An 18731-nucleotide genomic window follows, 5' to 3' on the forward strand; every position below is an offset into this window, starting at 1 on the left:
AAAGACAAACAAAGATACAAGTAAATGTTTCAAAGTAAGCTGTTAGCACATCCTCACATAATATTCTGCTTTTCCTGTTCTGCAGCTTTTCTAGTTTACCTTCGTCCAAGACGTGCTGCAACACAGACCCCTCCCCCCCCCCCCCCCCCCACCCGCCCCTCGAAAGTCAATGTAGGCTAAGAACCTGGAAACAGGGATGTGAAAATTACAACACGACTTTAAAAGTGATTGAGATCTGTATGTCAAAAGAATAAATGCTGAAAAGCCACATTACAGTGTGTGAATGGATTTCTCTGGCCTCTCTGTCACACTGCTGTTTGCCACATTCCACCTTTGCTATAGAAACCAAACAATACAGCAAACGACTCTGCTGACTCTGCTGTGTGTACAGAAATGAAATGTATGTATGTGTGTGTGTGTGTGCATGCAGAGGCTCACGTGTGCCTGTAGACTTTAGTTGTGTTCATGTTTTTGTCTTTGTGACTTGCCAGCATCCATCCTTGGACAAACACACTCCCACCTTGTTCACTCCTGCTACAGTTGCACAATTGGAGGCTGAAATGATTGAATGATACTAAATATGAACTGATAATAAATGCACCCATAAGCTCAAACACTCTCACTCAAATGAGACAAATCATTGAACGGTAATGGGAAACATTATGCAGTGCCCCGGTACACACACACACACACACACACACACACATATACACAAAGCTGTGGTATCCAGGCTGAACAAAAGTACTTCATTACAGTGAAATTGCATTGCTACAGGGAGGGGAGAGGCTTGGAGCGAGAGAGAGAGGGAGGTGAACTCTTGGTTGTGAGCTGGTGCTTCATTAACTGAATTTACAGCTCTGGGGGTTTCAGGTGAGGCAGAGGCAGAGACACACACACACACTGGACATTCCTCCCGTCTTACCAGTTTGTCAGGTGTGTTCTTGTGGGTGTCGAGGCAGACTTTTGTCAGGTTTGTCTTTCAGATGTGTGCACTTGTCGTAAGAAGCACAAAGAGGGTTTGTTGAAGATCAAGTTCACTATCTCGTGTTGAACAAGGACACTCCTGTTTGACTCTGCTCACAGGTTGGTTTGCAGGGAGTCTCAGTCAGTCTCAGTCAGTCTCAGTCAGGCCGTGCAGGTGCGCTTACTGGATGTCTTTTTGCTTGTGTTTGGAAAGAATGAGCAGTTTCCTGTATTTTATCCTCCCGGCTCTTGGAGGCTACGCGATCACCTCGGTGTACCTGCTCAGGAACCCACAGATCCTCCACAGGAAGAAGCGCACCGCCTTCTACTGCACACACATCTCCCACAGAGGAGGTAAGAGACCCACAGCCATCACACTGTCATAGATAGATGGCTGTCTACTTATAGAGGTTTTATAAGCTATAACTAAAGGGTGTAGGGGCTTATCTATGGGTTGCCAGGTTGTAAGAAACCTCCCGACTATCAGTTTGACTGTTTTTTAACTCCTTACTAGCATGTATAGCTGCAGACTTGTGATGATTTACTGTAGCTTTCATTCATTCATCAACTTTTACTTCCATGTAGTACTTTTTTACTCATTACTGAAGATAGTAAAGTAAACGTAATCCGCAAGCTCAGACATCCAGCTTACTGACAGATTGATGGAGAGAATGTGTCACTTTAACACATTCCAAGGAAGTACACAGGCACTGATCATTTTAAGCCAAACAGGTTCTCTGTCATTTTTAATTAGAATCTAATTTAATAGTAAAACCTCCTATGTTTGATCATCTCCAGTTGTGGTGCCGTTTGTTTTCTCCCACCGTGCAGTGAGTGAGGACTTGACTTGTCTTAACTTGACTTGACTATTCTCAGGAAAAAGGTCAACCTGTGACCGCAGGGCCGTAAATTGAACATGGAGTGTATGTGTGTGTGTGTGTGTTGGGGGCTCCTCTGCTGTCCGTCACCTCTGATGGTTCTGTTTGTCCCCAGGATGTGGAGAGAGGATAGAAAGCACCGTGGAGGCGTTCACACAGTGAGTAACAAGCGCTGAGAAAACCTTCCAGCCTTTCTATTCTTCTATAAATCTGCTGAAACAGATTTCACAAACTCTCCCTGCCTCGTGTCCGTAGTGCCTTGGAGCAAGGCACCGAGATGTTCGAGCTGGACTGTCACCTGACCCAAGACGGGTACGTAGTGGTATCGCACGACGAGAACCTGCAGAGGGAGACCGGCCATGACCTCACCGTCTCCTCACTCAGGCTGAAGGTTAGAGGAGGTCGAAGGTCACGAGGTCAGCCTGTGACGACCGAGCTCATCAGAATCACTTTGTGTCCAGGAATTAAGTTTGTGTGTTTGTACTGAGCACCATTGGTACACGTCATCTGAATCTTGAACCTTGAACTCTTTCAGGAGTTGCCGTTGTATAAGGAGAGGCTGGAGGTGACATTTTATGCAGGTGTGTTTTCATCCTGGCATTTCATGGAGAAGCAGCTCTGTAGGATGGGCAGCATTGTGTGTGTGTGTGTGTGTGTGTGTCCTTCATTTTCACCCTCTCCTCCTCCAGGCCACTTCAGCACAGGCTCAGACAGGAAGTTTGCTCTGCTGGAGGATTTGTTCAGGATGTTTCCCAGGATACCGATCAGCGTTGAGATCAAAGAGAATAACGGCCTGCTTATAGAAAAGGTACAGACGCAACAATGTCAACAACCTGCCAACAATGTCGTAGTGATTCACCATCATACTTCATCAGTTCTGTGTCGTCTGTTAGGTGTCTGACCTGGTGAGACGCTACAGCAGGGAGGACGTCACTGTCTGGGCCTCAGTGGACTCCAGGATCATGGAGAATTGCCGCAGAATGGTACAGGAACCACTTGGGGGAGACAAAACTACATGAACGGCATTTTAATCCCAACTCAAGTTTCAGCTGAGCTTCATCTCTACAGCCCAATATCGCACACACAGTCTCACAGGGCTTTACAGACCCACTTATCATGGCTTCATGACCCACAACAAGCAGACAAAAACTCCCCACCTCAGCAGTTTTCCCCCAAGCAGCCAGGTGTGCGATAGGAGCCGTAGATGAAGAGACTAAAAAAGGAATGAACTATTCAGGAAGATGTAGAACACAGCAACTGAGCCCCGATCCAGTGAGACAATCTAATCTGTAAAGATGTACCGAATCTAAACTGATCAGTGAGGAGATCGCCATGACGACAGGAGTCACATGAAACATCCACGGGTGCTCTTCTGTATGCTTCTCCCCCTGCGGTGTGTAGAACAATGGTGCAATTCAATTACAGCGTCACATTGGTTCTGACTGAAGTGAAAGTGTGTGTAAGTGTAGGCGATTAGTTTGTATTTTATTTGTATTTTATTATAACAATATGCAGCTATTCAGTGAATCGATTCATCAATGTGAAATGAAGGACAAACATTTGATGAATAGCCTTTTCTCTATGCAGTTCTACAGTTTAAGCATTTCCTTCAGTGTGTGTGTGTGTGTGTGTGTGTGTGCGTGCGTGGGTGGGTGTGTGTGTGTGTCTCTCTGCGTCTGCCTCCTCGTAGAACAGCTCCATGCCTTACAGCTTCACAGTGGGACGCGGTGTGCTGCTTCTCCTTCTCTTCTACAGCGGCCTGCTGCCCTTTGTGCCACTTGGAGAAAGCTTACTGCAGTTCTACCTGCCACGCATCATCAACAGGTAAATCTATAAACAGACAAAAGTCAGAACACAAAAATTCACAGCTTCTCCGCAGCTGCAAGAGTCAGAAGTATGAAGCAGGACTGAGCCTCTCTTCATCTCACATCAAAGTCATGCGTTACAACACAGGTCCTTACAAAGGGTTTAAGCTTGAAGCTCCAGATCATAGAAATAAGTTCTTCAAGATCTGACAGACTAGGTATGGATGCACGTGTTTGTGAGAGCATGTGTGTGTGTGTGTGTGCATTCTTTTCTGTTTCACAAACCAAAAGTACGATGAGGTAAATTGATTTGTTCTTTGATGAAAATGGAGAGCATCTCACTTCATCTCCCTTTTGTCTGCAGCACACGTTGACCTTTGGTTTATGTCCGTGTCCTGTTTATGTACAAAGGTTGATTGATCATTTCTGAGCCTGCTAGATATGGACTTGAGCAAGAACTGTAATATATTAAAGATGTTTTTTCACATCTACTACTGCATTCATGTGATTCTACATAACAAGTTCCAGAAGAATCTCAGACTCTATGATCTCGCTGGGTGTCGTCCATGAACTCATTTAGCACCAAGCTTGCTCTCATTTTTCACATTGTTACTGTGAATGTAGGTTATTATTGTTATTATATACTAAATCTTCTTTGCTTACTTTCCCTTATCTTGTTTCGTGAAGTGAAATGTTTTTATTTCAAACCTTTCTGTTGTGTCTCTCTCTCTCTCTCTCTCTCTCTCTCTCTCTCTCTCTCTCTCTCTCTCTCTCTCTCTCTCTCTCTCTCTCTCTCTCTCTCTCTCCATGTGGTGAAGGACATTCATTCCTGAGAATGGCATCCTGAGGAACGACCTGGTTGTCTCTTTGTTACAAAAGTGAGTGGAGTGGTTTAGGAATTTCCCCCAAAAATACATCATTTAGATTCAAATATGTTTTTGCTAAGGTGTCAGCTGATAAATGTGTGAAGCAAACCTGAACGCACCTGTAACAGATTTGGTTTGAAACAATGTTTCCCTGCGTGTTTTGCTGAAGCATACATTTTCTTTACATGTGCTTTTATTTCAGAGTGACGATGAGGAAGAGTCTTTTCAGACACCTCGCAGCTCGTGGAATTCAGGTATGAATCTGTGCTGATAAATGTGCAGTACTCATCTGTGCTTGGTCACGTGCCAAATTAAAACCATCCCTTTGTCATCAGGTTCTCTAAATCTATGAACAAACAAAAGTCAGAAGTATGAAGCAAGACTGAGCCTCTCTTCATCTGACATCAAAGTCATGCGTTACAACTCAGTTCCTTAGAAAGGGTGTAAGCTTGAAGCTCCAGGTCATAGAAGGGAGTTCTTAAAGATCTGACAGACTTAACAGGAAGTACAGTCAGTATAGCTGAAATTTCCAGTTTTGCCAGTAGATAGAATGTGAGTCAGTCCAGCATGGAGCCAGATTTGATCAATTCAGATTGTAGGAAGGGACAGTGCTTTAGCGGTTAGCTCCAGGTCCTTTCCTTTGTGTGAGGAGTTTTTCCCCAGTGCAGGTTCTGAACAGAAAAATGTAACTAATCTCAAACACACACACACACACACACACCACTCCACCCGCCACTCCACTCTAAAGCCACCACTTAAAGTTCCCTCTATCTCTGCCTTTATCTCTCTATCAACTGCATACCAACAACTTTTTCTGCAAATGAAAACATTAGGTTTGAGATATGACTGAACGGTTTAATCTTCAGTTCTGCTAGATAAACTTCACAGAAACACAACATCACAGGCATCTTTGAAGACTAAGTGGGAGGTTTATGAAATGCGGCGGTGATGATTAACTAGAAAATAGTAGGAATGTGGGGTGGAATTTCATTTCAAAACAAGAGCAAATTTGCTGCTCATCACACTTAACTGGTTTTCAAACTTGTCTCTTGTTGAATGTGACCCTTCTTCTTCTTCACAGCTACAATTATCAGTATTCGTTTTCCTGATGTCCATCTCTCTTCTGAATACTTCACTTTCTGATGTAGTCAAGGTTGTAAAAGAAGAAAAAGGCTCATTCTGCTAATGATTGTTCATTTTACCAGGGATCGGCCACAGAATGCATTACTTCTAATAGCGCATACAGGAGGTGTGTGTGTGTGTGTGTGTGTGTGTGTGTGTGTGTGTGTGTGTGTGTGTGTGTGTGTGTGTGTGTGTGTGTGTGTGTGTGTGTGTGTGTGTGTGTGTGTGTGTGTGTGTGTGTGTGTGTGTGTGTGTGTGTGTGTGTGTGTGTGTGTGTGTGTGATGCATTCCCTGTCCTGATGTGAGTAATGCATCCCAGGATGACATCACCACCATCGTTTAGGCATGAGTGGTCACTGAATAGATTGAGCATGAAAACAATTTATGTCCTATTGTTGTCCGTTGCTATAGAGACCTTACGTCGTTTGCAAACAATATTCTAAGGTAGTGCCTAAGAAAATGTCACGATGATACCAGATTTGGGATAAACTCATCTTAAACTGTGCACCCGTTCCTATTGGAGCTCCTGACGTTCCCATGGATACCAAATGTGGGGCCAGGGGTGTAGAATAAAGATTCAAAGAATAAATACATGTGTTTTTGTGAAAGAGAAATTCAAGATGATGATGTTTTGATACGTGTGATTGCAGGTGCATTTGTTTGTGTGCAATAAGGACGAGGACATAAAGGCGGCGTTTGATGCAGGAGCCACAGGGGTGATGAGTGATTATCCATCTCTTCTGTCGAGCTACCTGTCCAGACGCAGAAGTCACGACTGATCTCCGTACACATCCAACGACGATTCTTAGGAAAACCTCAGAAAAACTATTATATTATATTACCAGACAGTAATATGATGACTGTGACTCTCTATGCATTTATAAAGTCTACATCTGACAGCCTGTGAGGTCATCTGACAGGTAACACAACAACAGCTGCTACAGCATAAAGGAAACCTGCTCGGTCACATTTTAGTGTCATGCAGGCACTCTATTGGTGTGTGAAGATCATGTTTAAAAATAGAACTTGTGCAAATCAGCTGAAATGTGCGTAAACACCATGCAGTAGGAACACAACTAAACAATCACCTCATTAGTCTTGATGTATAATCAGTGTTAATTAAATCAGTGGGTGCTGTGTTCTGCAATCAGCTCAGTTCTAGGATTGACTTCTGCAATGTTCTTTCACAATAGATGACAGACACTCCTTGTCGCTGAAGGAATAGACATAGATTGTTTTCAGCAACAAATCTCTCCGTGCTTGGGTGAATGTTTTACCAGTTGGACCATGTGACTACACTCCCCTCTAGCTATCACAGGCTTAGTGATAAGAAGGTAAACGTGAGATTGTTTTGTGTCTAATGTTAATTCCTGACATTCGATTGGTTTGAAAAAGTACTGGACTAAAGAATCTAATAATCTGGGACAGTTCCCTTGATTTCACTATGTTATTTGTTGTTATATATTATACTAGAATGAAAATAACTGAATTAGGCATGTAAATAAAAATAAAGAGGAGACAATGTACATGTTTGCAATGGAGTTCATTCAAAAATACAGCTGTAAATGCAGTAACGGGTCTGATGTGTCTTTAATACAGTCTTGTGCTGCATGCAGGTGTAAACAAAGGCTTTATATGTCCAGGAACCCTCACCTGCATCACATGCTGCCATTTTCTAGGCCATGGTCAAAGTCCAGCCGCATTGCTGTGATAATAATCAACTGCACTGCCCGGTGGAACAATGACTGTATTTTTCTGACCTGGTTGGCTGCGAGCTAATAGTATTTAGGTGGATCAATTCAGAAGTTGGAAGTCTGAAGTTGGGAGTCCCAGTGATCCAGCAGAGACACGGAGGCCTCTTGTGATCACACAGCACGTGTTATAGAAGAACACAAACACACACATCCTCAGGCCAGACATGCAAATGAACCAAGAAACCAACACACGAGCACCCGCGGGCCAAGGCCTTGACGTCATAGAAGCCAAACATTCAACAAACTTTCCTTACAGTCCGAAAAACTGTGTTTATACAAGTATGAGCGCAGCACCAATCACAATCGCTCCTGATAGCCATAAAAAGACACGCGCGTTAAGTGAATCTGATTGGTTGACCCACATCCTGAACGTCAATCCGCGGCTCCTATTGGTCAACGGCGATTTGTTTTGCAGTCACTGACGCGTCTCAGACTTCCTCCTCCTGTGTGTGTGTGTGTGTTTTGATAAACAAAGCGCTTTCTCCTCCATCCGCGCGGCGCAGAGCTCCAGCTGACGGCGTGCCAGCAGCCTCCAACCCCCGGTTCCGCTTTTAACGGAGAAACTAAACACGAGACTCGTATTTTATCTGCACAAACAAAGAGAGCGGGTAAAACTGCGACCAATCGCCGCGTTGTCTCTTTGTTTTTAGCGTCTTCATTGTTTTAGCCGACAGACAGCGTGGTGGTGGTCCGAGTCCAGCCGCTGGTCACGAACACGCTCAGACGGTCACTTCAGCCCCGCTGCGGAGACTTTGAAGAGTCCCGTTGGAGGTTTTTAGGTGAGTGGACTCCACGCTGGAGAATGTCTCCCCCCCGACCCGCCGCTGCTAGCCGAGCTGCCTGTCGTGGCAGTGCGGAGGTAGCACGCAGCTGCTAACGAGGTATCACGCAAGCTAGGTCAGATGGTGGCCGATAGCCCGCAGCAGCTGATGGAGGCACCGGGGCTGTGGGTCCTTTGTTAGCCGCTGCCACGCTGCGTGTGCGTGTACATGTGTCAGTAAAGGCTGTCAGGGCTTTACTTTGTGTTATTGAACTGCCCTTATACGATCTCTAAAGGAGAAATGACTGCTTGTGCTGCAGCTTTATACACTGCAGGAACCAGGAACTGAAGAGTTTGTCAACACAGTGCCCGAACCTGTTTGGCAGAGTTCAGTCGCACACTAATTATGTGTATTGCAAGTCAAGTTTACTTGTATAGATCAGTATCGCTTAATATGTCTGCAAAGGGCCGCACAGGCCCACAATAACAAAGTGGTTCCAGAGAATCCCAAAGCTCTGCAGGAAGACGGGGAAAACTCTGAAAATGCTGAAAGTATTTGGGAAAAGGGAGAATGTTTGGGAGCGGAAATTCAAAGAGAGATTCCCAGATTACAGAGGAGAAATGTAATTATACAGAAGCAGAAGTAAAATAACATCCAGAGTCCCGATCATGAAAGATAGCCTGTGAGAGTATATATGAACACATCAGGAGAGTCGAGTGTAAATGGAAGCAACACAGAAGTTCTGATCCAGGAGTAACATTCCAGTCAGTTAGTTTGGGGGTCAGCGTGGCAGGATTGGACCCTGGCAGCGTTAGGGGTCGAGCAGCCTCTGAGGTGGTGAGAGAGCTGGAGAGATTTGAAGTAGAGATTGGGAATTATATAAAATGGAAAGAGAAAGTGCCACTGACCAACTAAGGCTAAGCTCAACCCAAAGTATCTAAGCCTAAACTAAACTTCCTGTTTATCACAATCAAAGTATAATGACAATAAGTAGGTTTTTAGTCAGGATCAGGAGAGAATCTGCCTCTTTTTTTTACGATAGTTTACCCTTTAACAAATTCTCTGTTCTTACTTCAGACAACAAACTTGCGCAATGTTGATCTACTCATTTATGAACTGCCGACACTGAACTGCATCTCTGCCTGCCTCTTCGTCTTCAGACATGGTGAAGCTGACAAAGGCCAAGACATTCCAGGCTTACCTGGACTCCTGCCACCGTCGTTACAGCTGCGTCCACTGCCGCGCCCATCTGGCCAACCACGATGAACTTATCTCCAAGGTCAGTGTGCCACAGCTGTATGTGCTAGATCAGCTGGTGTGGGTGGACATGACCGTTGTGGCAGTCCACCACCTGACGAAGACTAAAGGCCCACAGTCGTGTTAGTGTCCTGAGAGATACTCCATACACTCCACTATACAGAACAAACTATAGAAAAATGATGTTTTTAAGTCAGCAATATCTGTATTTTATAGGATTATTTGCAGAGTGTGTCATGCTCCGTTTGTTTGTTTGCGATCCCTGAGTCAAGCCGGCACATCTACAGTATGCTGATCTTCTCTTTGCTTATCATCCTCTTTCCAGTCTTTCCAGGGAAGTCAGGGCCGAGCCTACCTCTTCAACTCTGTGTGAGTATCTCTTTGAAGTTCCACCTCATAATAACGCTTTTAACTCCAGTTCATAACTCCAGTAGAGGCAGCACAAAGGTCACAGCTCATTAGGATCCACTTCACTGAGCAAACCTCCCAACATTTCTCTCCATATGAAGCCGGTGTTATAATTGTTTCTTTTGATCAGAGAGGCTTTCCTGCAGATCTAATGCCTAAGATTAGACTGCAGCATATCGCGTAAGATTAGATAAGATGTTTCCGTGGTTTCAAGTGCTTTCTGGGGAAGGGAAAGAACTTCTTCTGCGAAAAGAAATTCCCAGTATTACTCATGTTTGTCAACAGATAATTAGATTGATTCTCCATTGGCCCTCCTGCTGGGTTTATAGGTCAGGAATACTCTGGCTGTTAGATCAAGGCCTCCCAGTCAAATGTAATTTAGTTAAATGTGATGTCATCGATGCCTCTACAAAACTAAACCCCCATTGATCTGTTTAGTAAGCTTATGAAAAGACATTGTTTCTACATCATTAGATCAAAATAGAAGAGCTTTCATGAACAACAAGTCAAGTATCTAGCTGCAGGTTTGGACCCACTGGGCTCCTCATGTTCTATATAAGTCATAATGTTATTGTAAAGCACTCACTGAAATCAGACGGAAGCTGTGTGTCTGATGATGTCACTGGTGGTTTCAGGGTGAATGTGGGCTGTGGCCCTGCAGAGGAGAGGCTGCTGCTCACAGGACTCCATGCTGTGGCTGACATCTATTGTGAAAACTGTCACACCACTCTGGGCTGGAAATATGTAAGCGTGCACAGCTGTACCTGTCAGCACACACACACACACACACACACACACACTGCCAGACTGTTGCGGTTGTGATGAAACCTTGATAAGGACATGAGAAAAATGAATATATCATTGCTCATTTTGTGAGCTTAAAAACTACCTTAAGGTTTCTAACTTGAGCGTTGCAGAGTTTAGTAAATTAAACACCCTTGTGTGTTTCTCTCTCTCTGAAGGAACAAGCCTTTGAACTCAGTCAGAAGTACAAGGAGGGGAAGTACATCATCGAGCTGTCTCACATGATAAAGGACAACGGCTGGGACTGAGGGACGTTTTCTTCATGACTCTGTCAAACGTGGCGTCCCTTCAGCCTCTAAAGGGTTCCAGTGTAGCTTCCTCATCCTGCGTACGAACCATCGCTGTGCCACCCTTCCACTTGCGTACAACTTTGCCAAGAATAGCATGTGATGCCTTATCTTTTTATGTTCTTCGTGTTTTTCTGGCAACTGCAACGGCTCCTTTGCCGCTTTTTCGCTCTCAATTGTTAGTCGTTCTGGGACATGGAGTGAATGAGTGTAGGGTTTGAGTGTGAGAGACGTGGAGACGCAGACACACCGGCGCGTGTGTGCGTGTTGGGTTTTTACGAGTGTTGTTTGAGTGGTGCCGCCCTTATCGACATCCCCCAATATGGTCCGGCTCTGTGCGACGGAGACCAGCACACGTTTTTAAATGTCCAAAACAATGGACTTTCTCCAAGGCAGATTTTTAGTTTAGCCTTATTTGAGTTGAAGGTGCACATGTACATTTATCACCAATGGCCCAAACTGAGTAAAATATTAGGTTTACGTAACTCATGGAAAAGATTGTTTGCCAGTGATGCGAGCTCATGCTTCTGGTGAAATCAAGTGGTTGGCTTTTTTTTTTTTGTGTCTTTTTATCGTCTATGAATCATGTTTGCATTTTTATTGTACAGCGACATCGGTCATCGTTGACTTCCAAAGGCAATCAGGATGTTAAATCGGGTTAACGTCAAAGCATACAAAATATTTTTTGCGAGATTTATAAATCATGAGTTTGAGTGTATTTTAATTGCAAGTATGTCCTGAGCTACCGGTTTCATCAGGTTACTTCAGTGCAATCCGATGCAATTGAACTTCAGAGCCCAGCAGTAAATCCTCTTTATGGCGGTTATAACGCTCCGTTTCTGCCAATTATGTCAGAGAGGTGTTGGATCTAAGGCTTTTTGTACCACAACGTTTGAGCCCCAATTACATATGTGCATTAGTGGGGTTGAAAATAAGCTCCGCCTCTTCTGCAGTGTCATTCCACCGCTAACCTGTGACCTCTAAAATCGTCACCGAGTTGAATCGGAGTCTCTCTCAGCCCGTCAACTAAAATGGAATATTATAAGCTTCATAAAGACAGGATTTATTCTGACACCATACATTACATTTCATTCAGTGCTGGTAACTTGTATTTTTTAGTGTGTGTGTGTTCAGTTGGAGTATGAGTTTGTGTGTATGCGGTGTGTCCTGAAATGTCACAGGCTGGTGTTGAGCATTTTGTCTGGGGTTCACATTTAGAGTTTCTGCTGCACAGTTGAGATGTTTTACCTATTGCTGATGAGATTCATCCTCTGTGTGTGTGTGTGTATGTACAGTTTATCCCAATACTGAGCAGCCTTTACACATACATTTACTCAGTCATGTTAGAGCAATGTGTGATTAGATTTATGTAGCATATTTATGGTGTTTTTTTTAAAGTCTGCTTCTTTCATTAAAGTGTTTTATTTTAACCTTACCTCTCATAATAAAATACAATGGTAAACATCTGAAGTTCACTGTGATTTGATTTTGGATCTCTAATCTGAAGTCTTAACTTGGACATGCGTTCTGCTATTATTAATATACTTAATTAGCAAAGTAATTTCTCTGCTACATGTATAGAAAAACCCTTGATCAGTTGTGAGCAATTTCGTATTTTTGTGCTTTTTAACCAGACAAGGACGAAGGATAGTCAGTTTATCAAAACTTCAAATATATTAAGTACCCAGATTGTCCAGTAGATGGCGCTGTAAACATTGTTAACCCAAGTGAAAAGCCTGTCATAGTACAGATAATTAAATGTTTGTTTTTGCTGTGTATTGGCCTAATGAAAAAGGCAGTAAGTGGCTATGGATGAAGAGGCAGGATCTCATCTGGGTGCCAAGGTAACCAACCACCAGGAAACCACAGTAACATCAGGAAGACAGGAAAGGGGGCTGATTCTGGATAAAAGTCTTGGATTTAAAAAAGGCAACACATGGCATATCCTGCAATGCCTCTTAACACGTGACAACTAACTAGTGTACTGTATATTGTTCACCAAATGTCTTGACTTTTCTAAAAATGTAAATTCAAGATCTGGGATTAATTAAAACGTTGTGTAACAGGACACGAGATTCAAACAGCAAGGCATTGTAATCATACTGCTTACTGAAACGTAATAAATCATGTAACCACAGTCTGACAGTATATAAGGTGTGATTGTGCTCAGAGCAGTTACATGTCACATGATCAAGTTATAACAAGAACTAACAGCTCTTTCATCATTCTTTCATTTTTACAGCAGGGGAAGTATAGAGGCTGCTGACAGTCGTGGGAATACGACTGAAGTCTGATCATGGTTTCACTTTTAAATATTGGAAAATCTATTATGTACACACATCCAGTGGAGTATGAGGTCATGGCATTCAGCTATTTAAGTCTTAGTGAGTGTCCAACTGTGAAAAATTAGAAGATGGTAAAATAGATGAATAATGGCCTTCTGATCATCAAAGTCAACTGATTGAATATAATTTGCTGCATAATGATTCTACCATGACAAGATTAACTAACCAATGGGTATGAGGGATGATACTGCTCTTTGTGATGAGTTGGGTTTCTCAATGAATTTGAGTATTTGGGTTCCAAGGAGTGATCCGGCCAACGTAGTCTAAGTAATTTCAGTTTAAAACTTGCATTTTATCAATTCAGCAAGCATCCTAGGAAAGTCTTGGTCCATGGGGATGGAGACAGACCTTCCCCACTCATTTGGACGATATTCTCTCTGCCACTAGGGGCGCTAAAATACCCATCAGATGAACCAGAGGGGTATAAATCATCACTTTCACTATTATATTTCATTAAAAAAAGACATACAGTTGAGACATACAGATTTCCCAGCACAAATCGGGGATACGGTGAGGGAAATGTACATTTGGAGAGACCAACTAGTGTTAAAAGTACAATTGAATGAAATTCTGAGGTGTATTCTCAGTAAATGGTCCTCGTAGCTGTCACATGCTGTCACGTTGTTGACAGATGGCCCCGGTGTGTATTTTTCCTCTCCGTTTGCTTGTTTACTTGAATGGGGGTCTTTCTCAATGACATCGCAATATCCATCGCCTCTGTTTGTTTACCGATGTATAATTAAACAAAAACGCGTTCACGGTTGATCTTCTTGACATCTTGACGCTCCATAATTACTCAGCCGGAGCGCAGCGACTGCTAGCGGTTCAGCTGCAGACTGGACTTGCAGCAGAACATACCACAAACATAACGGTGCAAAATGGTTTTATTGTGCGTTGGTTCGACGCTTCAGCACAGTGCGGCGCATATATAAAATCATCCCAGGATCAAAACAATTCATACATTATATTTAACGTTGCGACGAAGAAGACAGCGTGGGTGTCGTGCGTGTTTTGTTGCACCCCTCCGTCCACGCACATTGACCCTTCCAAGGATGGTATAGATCACGTGACTTTTTCCGTTTCGCCATTTTCCTCTTCTGCACCGGTCCTGCTGCTGCTGCTGCCTCCTCCTCTCGGTGTTCGGACCTGTCAAGATCTGACGGCGGGGAAACTCGGAGAAGAATCATCTGCTCTGTAGCCAGCCAAGCTCCATTAGCTCCAGCGTCCAGGAAACACAGCGAACATGACTGAGGAGAGCCCCGAGTACTCGCCTTTCTTCGCGGTGATGGGAGCCTCTGCGGCCATGGTCTTCAGCGGTAACTACACCAGCCTGCACTTCATTCATTCATTCATTCATTCATTCATTCATTCATTCGCTCGCCATCTTCAAAGCTTCTCCCTTGCGTTTAACGACGGTTCCGACTTCATTTCAAAAGCATAAATCTTGAATTCCAATTACCGATTCGACAATGGGTGTATTCTTGTGAAACGGCGCGCGCCTGTCTGTGTGTGTGTGTGTGTGTGTGTGTGTGTGTGTGAGCTGAATCGGGCACGACTGTCACACCTGCATGGGATCCGGGGAGCAGAGGCGGGGACGGGGCTCCGCCGACACGGGGCTGCTGATGCTCACCGGCCCGTCGTTACTGTGAGCCACCATGGCCAGATGAAAGCCACATCCGGGCCCACCGTGTGCCAGCTTTGATCGCTCTAACAGTATCGCGTCTTGATGCTATTTCTGCAGCCGCTTGTAGTGACGCAGAGCCTGGTTGAGGTGGCAGATGCTCCGGTCAGGCCCCTTCAGGGTCCAACGCTGGTTTGAATGGAGAACCTTATACTTCTATACATCACACGGGACATTATGGGCACAATCCCCCCTTTAAAGACCTATTTACATTGGATTATTTCAGATATTTTGAATACAAATGATTAACTAAGCTTATACATGTCTTTGACACAACTCAAGGACACACTACAATTTAAATATGGAACAGTTCACACACTCTGGAGTGTCGCCATGGAACGAATTACTGACTCATCATCTGTTTTTTGATTGTTTTTGTTAAACGTGTCAGGCTGGACACAGACTGGCCTTCCTGTATTGTAAGTGTAACAGTATCCTCCCTCATCACAGGCGTCTGTAGTATCCTTGCAGATGCACAGACGGGAAGTGTTGTAGTGAACACAGAAACCTCTCACCCAGTAGACTTTTCACTTTGCCTCCCAGAATGATAAACATAGTAACACGTATTAATTTAGTTAAAGAGAGATTGCATTATATTGCCTACATGCACACTTCCATCTGGTTGCTGGCTCAAGACGTTTTCAGATTTACACCTAAGGCCACATTCAGGCAACAATCCAGTGCTGCTGCAGAAGATAAACACGCACTTCATTATTTTACCGTGACATCATTACTCGGTGGTGGCACTGCGAAAAAAAGTTGGTGTGCACATAGTTTTGTGACTTAGCTACTTTGTGGTACAAAATAAGTGAACCTTTCTGGTCCTCAGCAAGGGAACAGCTGAAGGTGGACTCTGAAAGCCCTTGAAGCCTTCTGAAGTCTTAAAGGCTCTTAGGTCGGCACAGTTGGTTACAGTTTATGGCTAAAGCATGTCTCCCAACATGGACAGCTCCTTCTGCTCTTGTATTGATGTAATCCTTAATTACACTTTACATTAACCTTCAATCTCAGTATGCTGCTATCTGGACAATGACATCCGATGACAGAACCATCAGCATCAGCATGTGTCCTCCAAATCTAGATGCTGCCAGCCAGCCCGTCCTCCTCCCTCTCTGCTCTGTAGAAGATTGTAATTCATCTTTTTGATCATTAGAAACGCTGTCTTGCGTGTTCAGTCATATGTCACGCTCCACGGCTGGCGGATGGATGGAACTTGTAGGCGTGATTGTGTCCTGGCGGTGTGGATTGCGTTCACACCTGCCTATTTTGACAGATCTGATCCTAATATGAGACTTAACCCTCGCATTAACACGCGCTGTCATTATCTGTTTACAGATTAGCATGATATGTTATTGTCAGGGCTCAGAATTAAGCTGTGGGATGTGACGTCAGACACGTTAGGGGCACACATGCCTTTGGTCCTGGCTGGTTTCCAGTGTGTGTGTGTGCCGTTATCCCTGTTAAGAATTGTGTGGAAATTTTCTTGACAGACGCAGAATTCCTCCTTACAAATCTTCTCTGGAAAGTAAATGTGTTGTTCCTTTCCCCCATTTATATAACTAATTGCATCTTTGCGACTACAAAGGCACAGACACACATACACACACACACACCACCCGTGGTCTCCAAGCATATGGTCGGGGCTGAGCTGCATGAATCACACTGCAGCCCTAACAAATGTATCGGTCAAGTTTAATGTGAAAACTCCAACATGGGGCTGCAAAACTTTCCAAAATTAGAATCAAGTATTTTCTGCATATTGCTTTAACGAACACTTTGTTCATGTCCCAGCCAGTTCCCAGGATTGATTGGATTTTCAGGATGTATTTGCATGTGAAGAAGTCAGAGCGAGGTCACCAGATGAACTGAGCGGTGATCTCTGTTTCTTCTCTCCCAGCGTTAGGAGCGGCGTACGGAACTGCAAAGAGCGGCACAGGCATCGCCGCCATGTCTGTGATGCGGCCAGAGCTCATCATGAAGTCCATCATCCCTGTGGTCATGGCCGGTATCATCGCCATCTACGGGCTGGTGGTGGCCGTGCTGATAGCCAACAACATTTCTGAGAGAGTGACGCTTTACAAGTAAGTGGAGAGGTTTGATTGCTGCTCCATTAGGGCATTCAAATACAGCGATCGCCCACGCTGGGTGGAGCCTGAAGGACTGTTGACAAATTACTCATTTCCAACACCTGCTGTTATTGCTGAGGCAGTTCAGTCACCATGACACAGTGAGCTATGAGTGTATCTTCCTCTTTAAGTCAACATTGCAATCAATATAAATGGGTGAAAGTTAAGTTTAGTGTTTTGCTGTTATTCTGCTTGCGTTGTCTGAGATTGCAACGTCCTCCATTGCACATACTTGGGGGAGTATTTGTTATCCCCGTGGTTACAGCTGTTCCTCCGTGGCGCCACAAAGAAGACAAACGGTGACATAAACGGAGGACTCGACAATGATTGGCCAATGATTCTCTGTGGCTCTGTGTCTAACAGGAGCTTCCTGCATCTCGGCGCCGGTCTGAGCGTGGGCCTGAGCGGTCTGGCGGCCGGCTTCGCCATCGGTATCGTGGGCGACGCCGGCGTGAGAGGCACCGCCCAGCAGCCCCGGCTTTTTGTGGGGATGATCCTGATCCTGATCTTCGCCGAGGTGCTGGGGCTCTACGGCCTCATCGTGGCCCTCATCCTGTCTACAAAATAAGTGTCCGCATCAGCGCCATTCTCATTCATTCCACATCAGAGCAGCAAGAACAAATAGGAGACTTTCACCTAATTCCATTACACCCTGTGGGGCTGACAGGATGGGATGGTGACTGAAGTGTGTTGGTGGTCCATGAAAGCTCTTTGTCTTCAGTAGATGTGATCTCTCCATATCGTTTCAAGCCATCCAGTCGTGTCAGGTCCTGTGTGTGTGTGTGTGTGTGTGTGTGTGTGTGCTGAACGGGCATGGAAATGTGTTGGATGTTGTGGGATGATGTGTGGACAGTCTGCCTGTCGTCTGATCTTAACCTGTACAGTGGTCCAGAGTCCTCATTCCCTCGTAACCGTAGTATTCCATCCGTGCTGTGAATGTGAGTATCAACGTTTACCCCTCAGCCCTTTTACCGAGTATTTGTTTTTCACATTTTGTTACAGCCGTTTGTAGTTTTTTGATTCTCAGTTTGAGACTGTTTAAGAATCGTGCACATGTTGTGTTCTTTTTTGGGGACCGTTTCCACGTCACAATGGTGAGCAATTGTTGAGACATTTTTATTAAATTATTTATTTAACTATTTATGGAAAGCTATGGAGATTTTGTCACTGAGTTACTAAAATTGTCTAAATGGGATACTGTTTATTGAATACTCTATATACATATAAATATATAAATTATCTGTCTATAGTATATAGAAATTGCACTGTTGGTATTTGTTCCAAGTACTTGGAATTCCTCTGGATGTGGTGTGATTATAAATGGAGGATGTCCACATGTTGACATAGGGTTAAAAGTGTGTGTGTGCATGCGTGTGTTTGCGTGAGTGTGTGTGTGTGCGTGTGTGACCTGAGTGCGTGCAAGTGTATTTGTGTTTGACATTATGAAACACTAGTATTGTTTACCTTGTAGTGCTGCTGTATTTATTTTTGTTTAAGGTGAGCTCACTGTTCAGCCATGCCTGTCAGATTTCCAAATAAAACTCAACCTCCTCCAGAACATCATTGTGTTATGTCTTCTTACCAGCAGGGAGTCCCAATTGGATTCAGATGTTCAACACAACGCACACACACGGAACTCTTAAGCATTACTTACTATAACTATAGCTATTTATA

At 44.2% G+C, this 18731-nt stretch overlaps 3 protein-coding genes across 4 annotated transcripts; all 3 read left to right on the top strand.

Annotated features, from left to right (window-relative positions):
* Positions 1–780: 780 nt before the first annotated feature.
* gdpd3a (glycerophosphodiester phosphodiesterase domain containing 3a) lies at positions 781–7142 on the top strand. 2 transcript variants are annotated; one of them, XM_076137041.1, is made up of 11 exons: positions 781–1083; positions 1178–1317; positions 1957–1999; positions 2097–2232; positions 2377–2422; positions 2531–2649; positions 2735–2824; positions 3532–3665; positions 4465–4524; positions 4715–4766; positions 6285–7142. In XM_076137041.1, exons 2-11 carry the CDS (start codon positions 1179–1181, stop codon positions 6411–6413), a joined length of 948 nt encoding a protein of 315 aa, XP_075993156.1. In that variant the 5' UTR covers positions 781–1083; position 1178; the 3' UTR covers positions 6414–7142. The 2 variants fall into 2 exon arrangements, with proteins under 2 accessions (XP_075993156.1, XP_075993155.1); XM_076137040.1 differs by lacking the exon at positions 781–1083 and having other exon boundaries at positions 1099–1317.
* A 694-nt stretch (positions 7143–7836) lies between these two features.
* On the top strand, positions 7837–12375 carry ypel3 (yippee-like 3). The gene is made up of 5 exons (XM_076137044.1): positions 7837–8167; positions 9310–9428; positions 9732–9775; positions 10450–10558; positions 10777–12375. The coding sequence occupies exons 2-5, from the start codon at positions 9312–9314 to the stop codon at positions 10864–10866; spliced, it is 360 nt and encodes a 119-aa protein (XP_075993159.1). The 5' UTR covers positions 7837–8167; positions 9310–9311; the 3' UTR covers positions 10867–12375.
* A 1972-nt stretch (positions 12376–14347) lies between these two features.
* Positions 14348–18615, top strand: atp6v0ca (ATPase H+ transporting V0 subunit ca). Its single transcript, XM_076137032.1, has 3 exons — positions 14348–14566; positions 16829–17012; positions 17421–18615. The coding sequence occupies exons 1-3, from the start codon at positions 14494–14496 to the stop codon at positions 17623–17625; spliced, it is 462 nt and encodes a 153-aa protein (XP_075993147.1). The 5' UTR covers positions 14348–14493; the 3' UTR covers positions 17626–18615.
* The last annotated feature ends 116 nt before the right edge of the window (positions 18616–18731 follow it).

The sequence above is a fragment of the Genypterus blacodes genome, unplaced genomic scaffold (assembly GCF_046128005.1).
Source record: "Genypterus blacodes isolate CSIRO-AG114 ecotype Tasmania unplaced genomic scaffold, CSIRO-AGI_Gbla_v1 ptg000291l_1, whole genome shotgun sequence".
Lineage (NCBI taxonomy): Eukaryota > Metazoa > Chordata > Actinopteri > Ophidiiformes > Ophidiidae > Genypterus > Genypterus blacodes.

Excerpts from the sequence above, each read along its gene's own strand:
- gdpd3a (XM_076137040.1), top strand. The coding sequence starts at position 1,152 with ATGTCTTTTTGCTTGTGTTTGGAAAGAATGAGCAGTTTCCTGTATTTT. Across the intron at positions 2,000-2,096 it reads ACCGTGGAGGCGTTCACACA|TGCCTTGGAGCAAGGCACCG; the intron begins GTGAGTAACAAG and ends TCGTGTCCGTAG. Across the intron at positions 3,666-4,464 it reads CTGCCACGCATCATCAACAG|GACATTCATTCCTGAGAATG; the intron begins GTAAATCTATAA and ends CATGTGGTGAAG.
- ypel3 (XM_076137044.1), top strand. The coding sequence starts at position 9,312 with ATGGTGAAGCTGACAAAGGCCAAGACATTCCAGGCTTACCTGGACTCC. Across the intron at positions 9,429-9,731 it reads ACGATGAACTTATCTCCAAG|TCTTTCCAGGGAAGTCAGGG; the intron begins GTCAGTGTGCCA and ends TCCTCTTTCCAG. Across the intron at positions 9,776-10,449 it reads GCCTACCTCTTCAACTCTGT|GGTGAATGTGGGCTGTGGCC; the intron begins GTGAGTATCTCT and ends TGGTGGTTTCAG.
- atp6v0ca (XM_076137032.1), top strand. The coding sequence starts at position 14,494 with ATGACTGAGGAGAGCCCCGAGTACTCGCCTTTCTTCGCGGTGATGGGA. Across the intron at positions 14,567-16,828 it reads TGCGGCCATGGTCTTCAGCG|CGTTAGGAGCGGCGTACGGA; the intron begins GTAACTACACCA and ends CTTCTCTCCCAG. Across the intron at positions 17,013-17,420 it reads GAGAGAGTGACGCTTTACAA|GAGCTTCCTGCATCTCGGCG; the intron begins GTAAGTGGAGAG and ends TGTGTCTAACAG.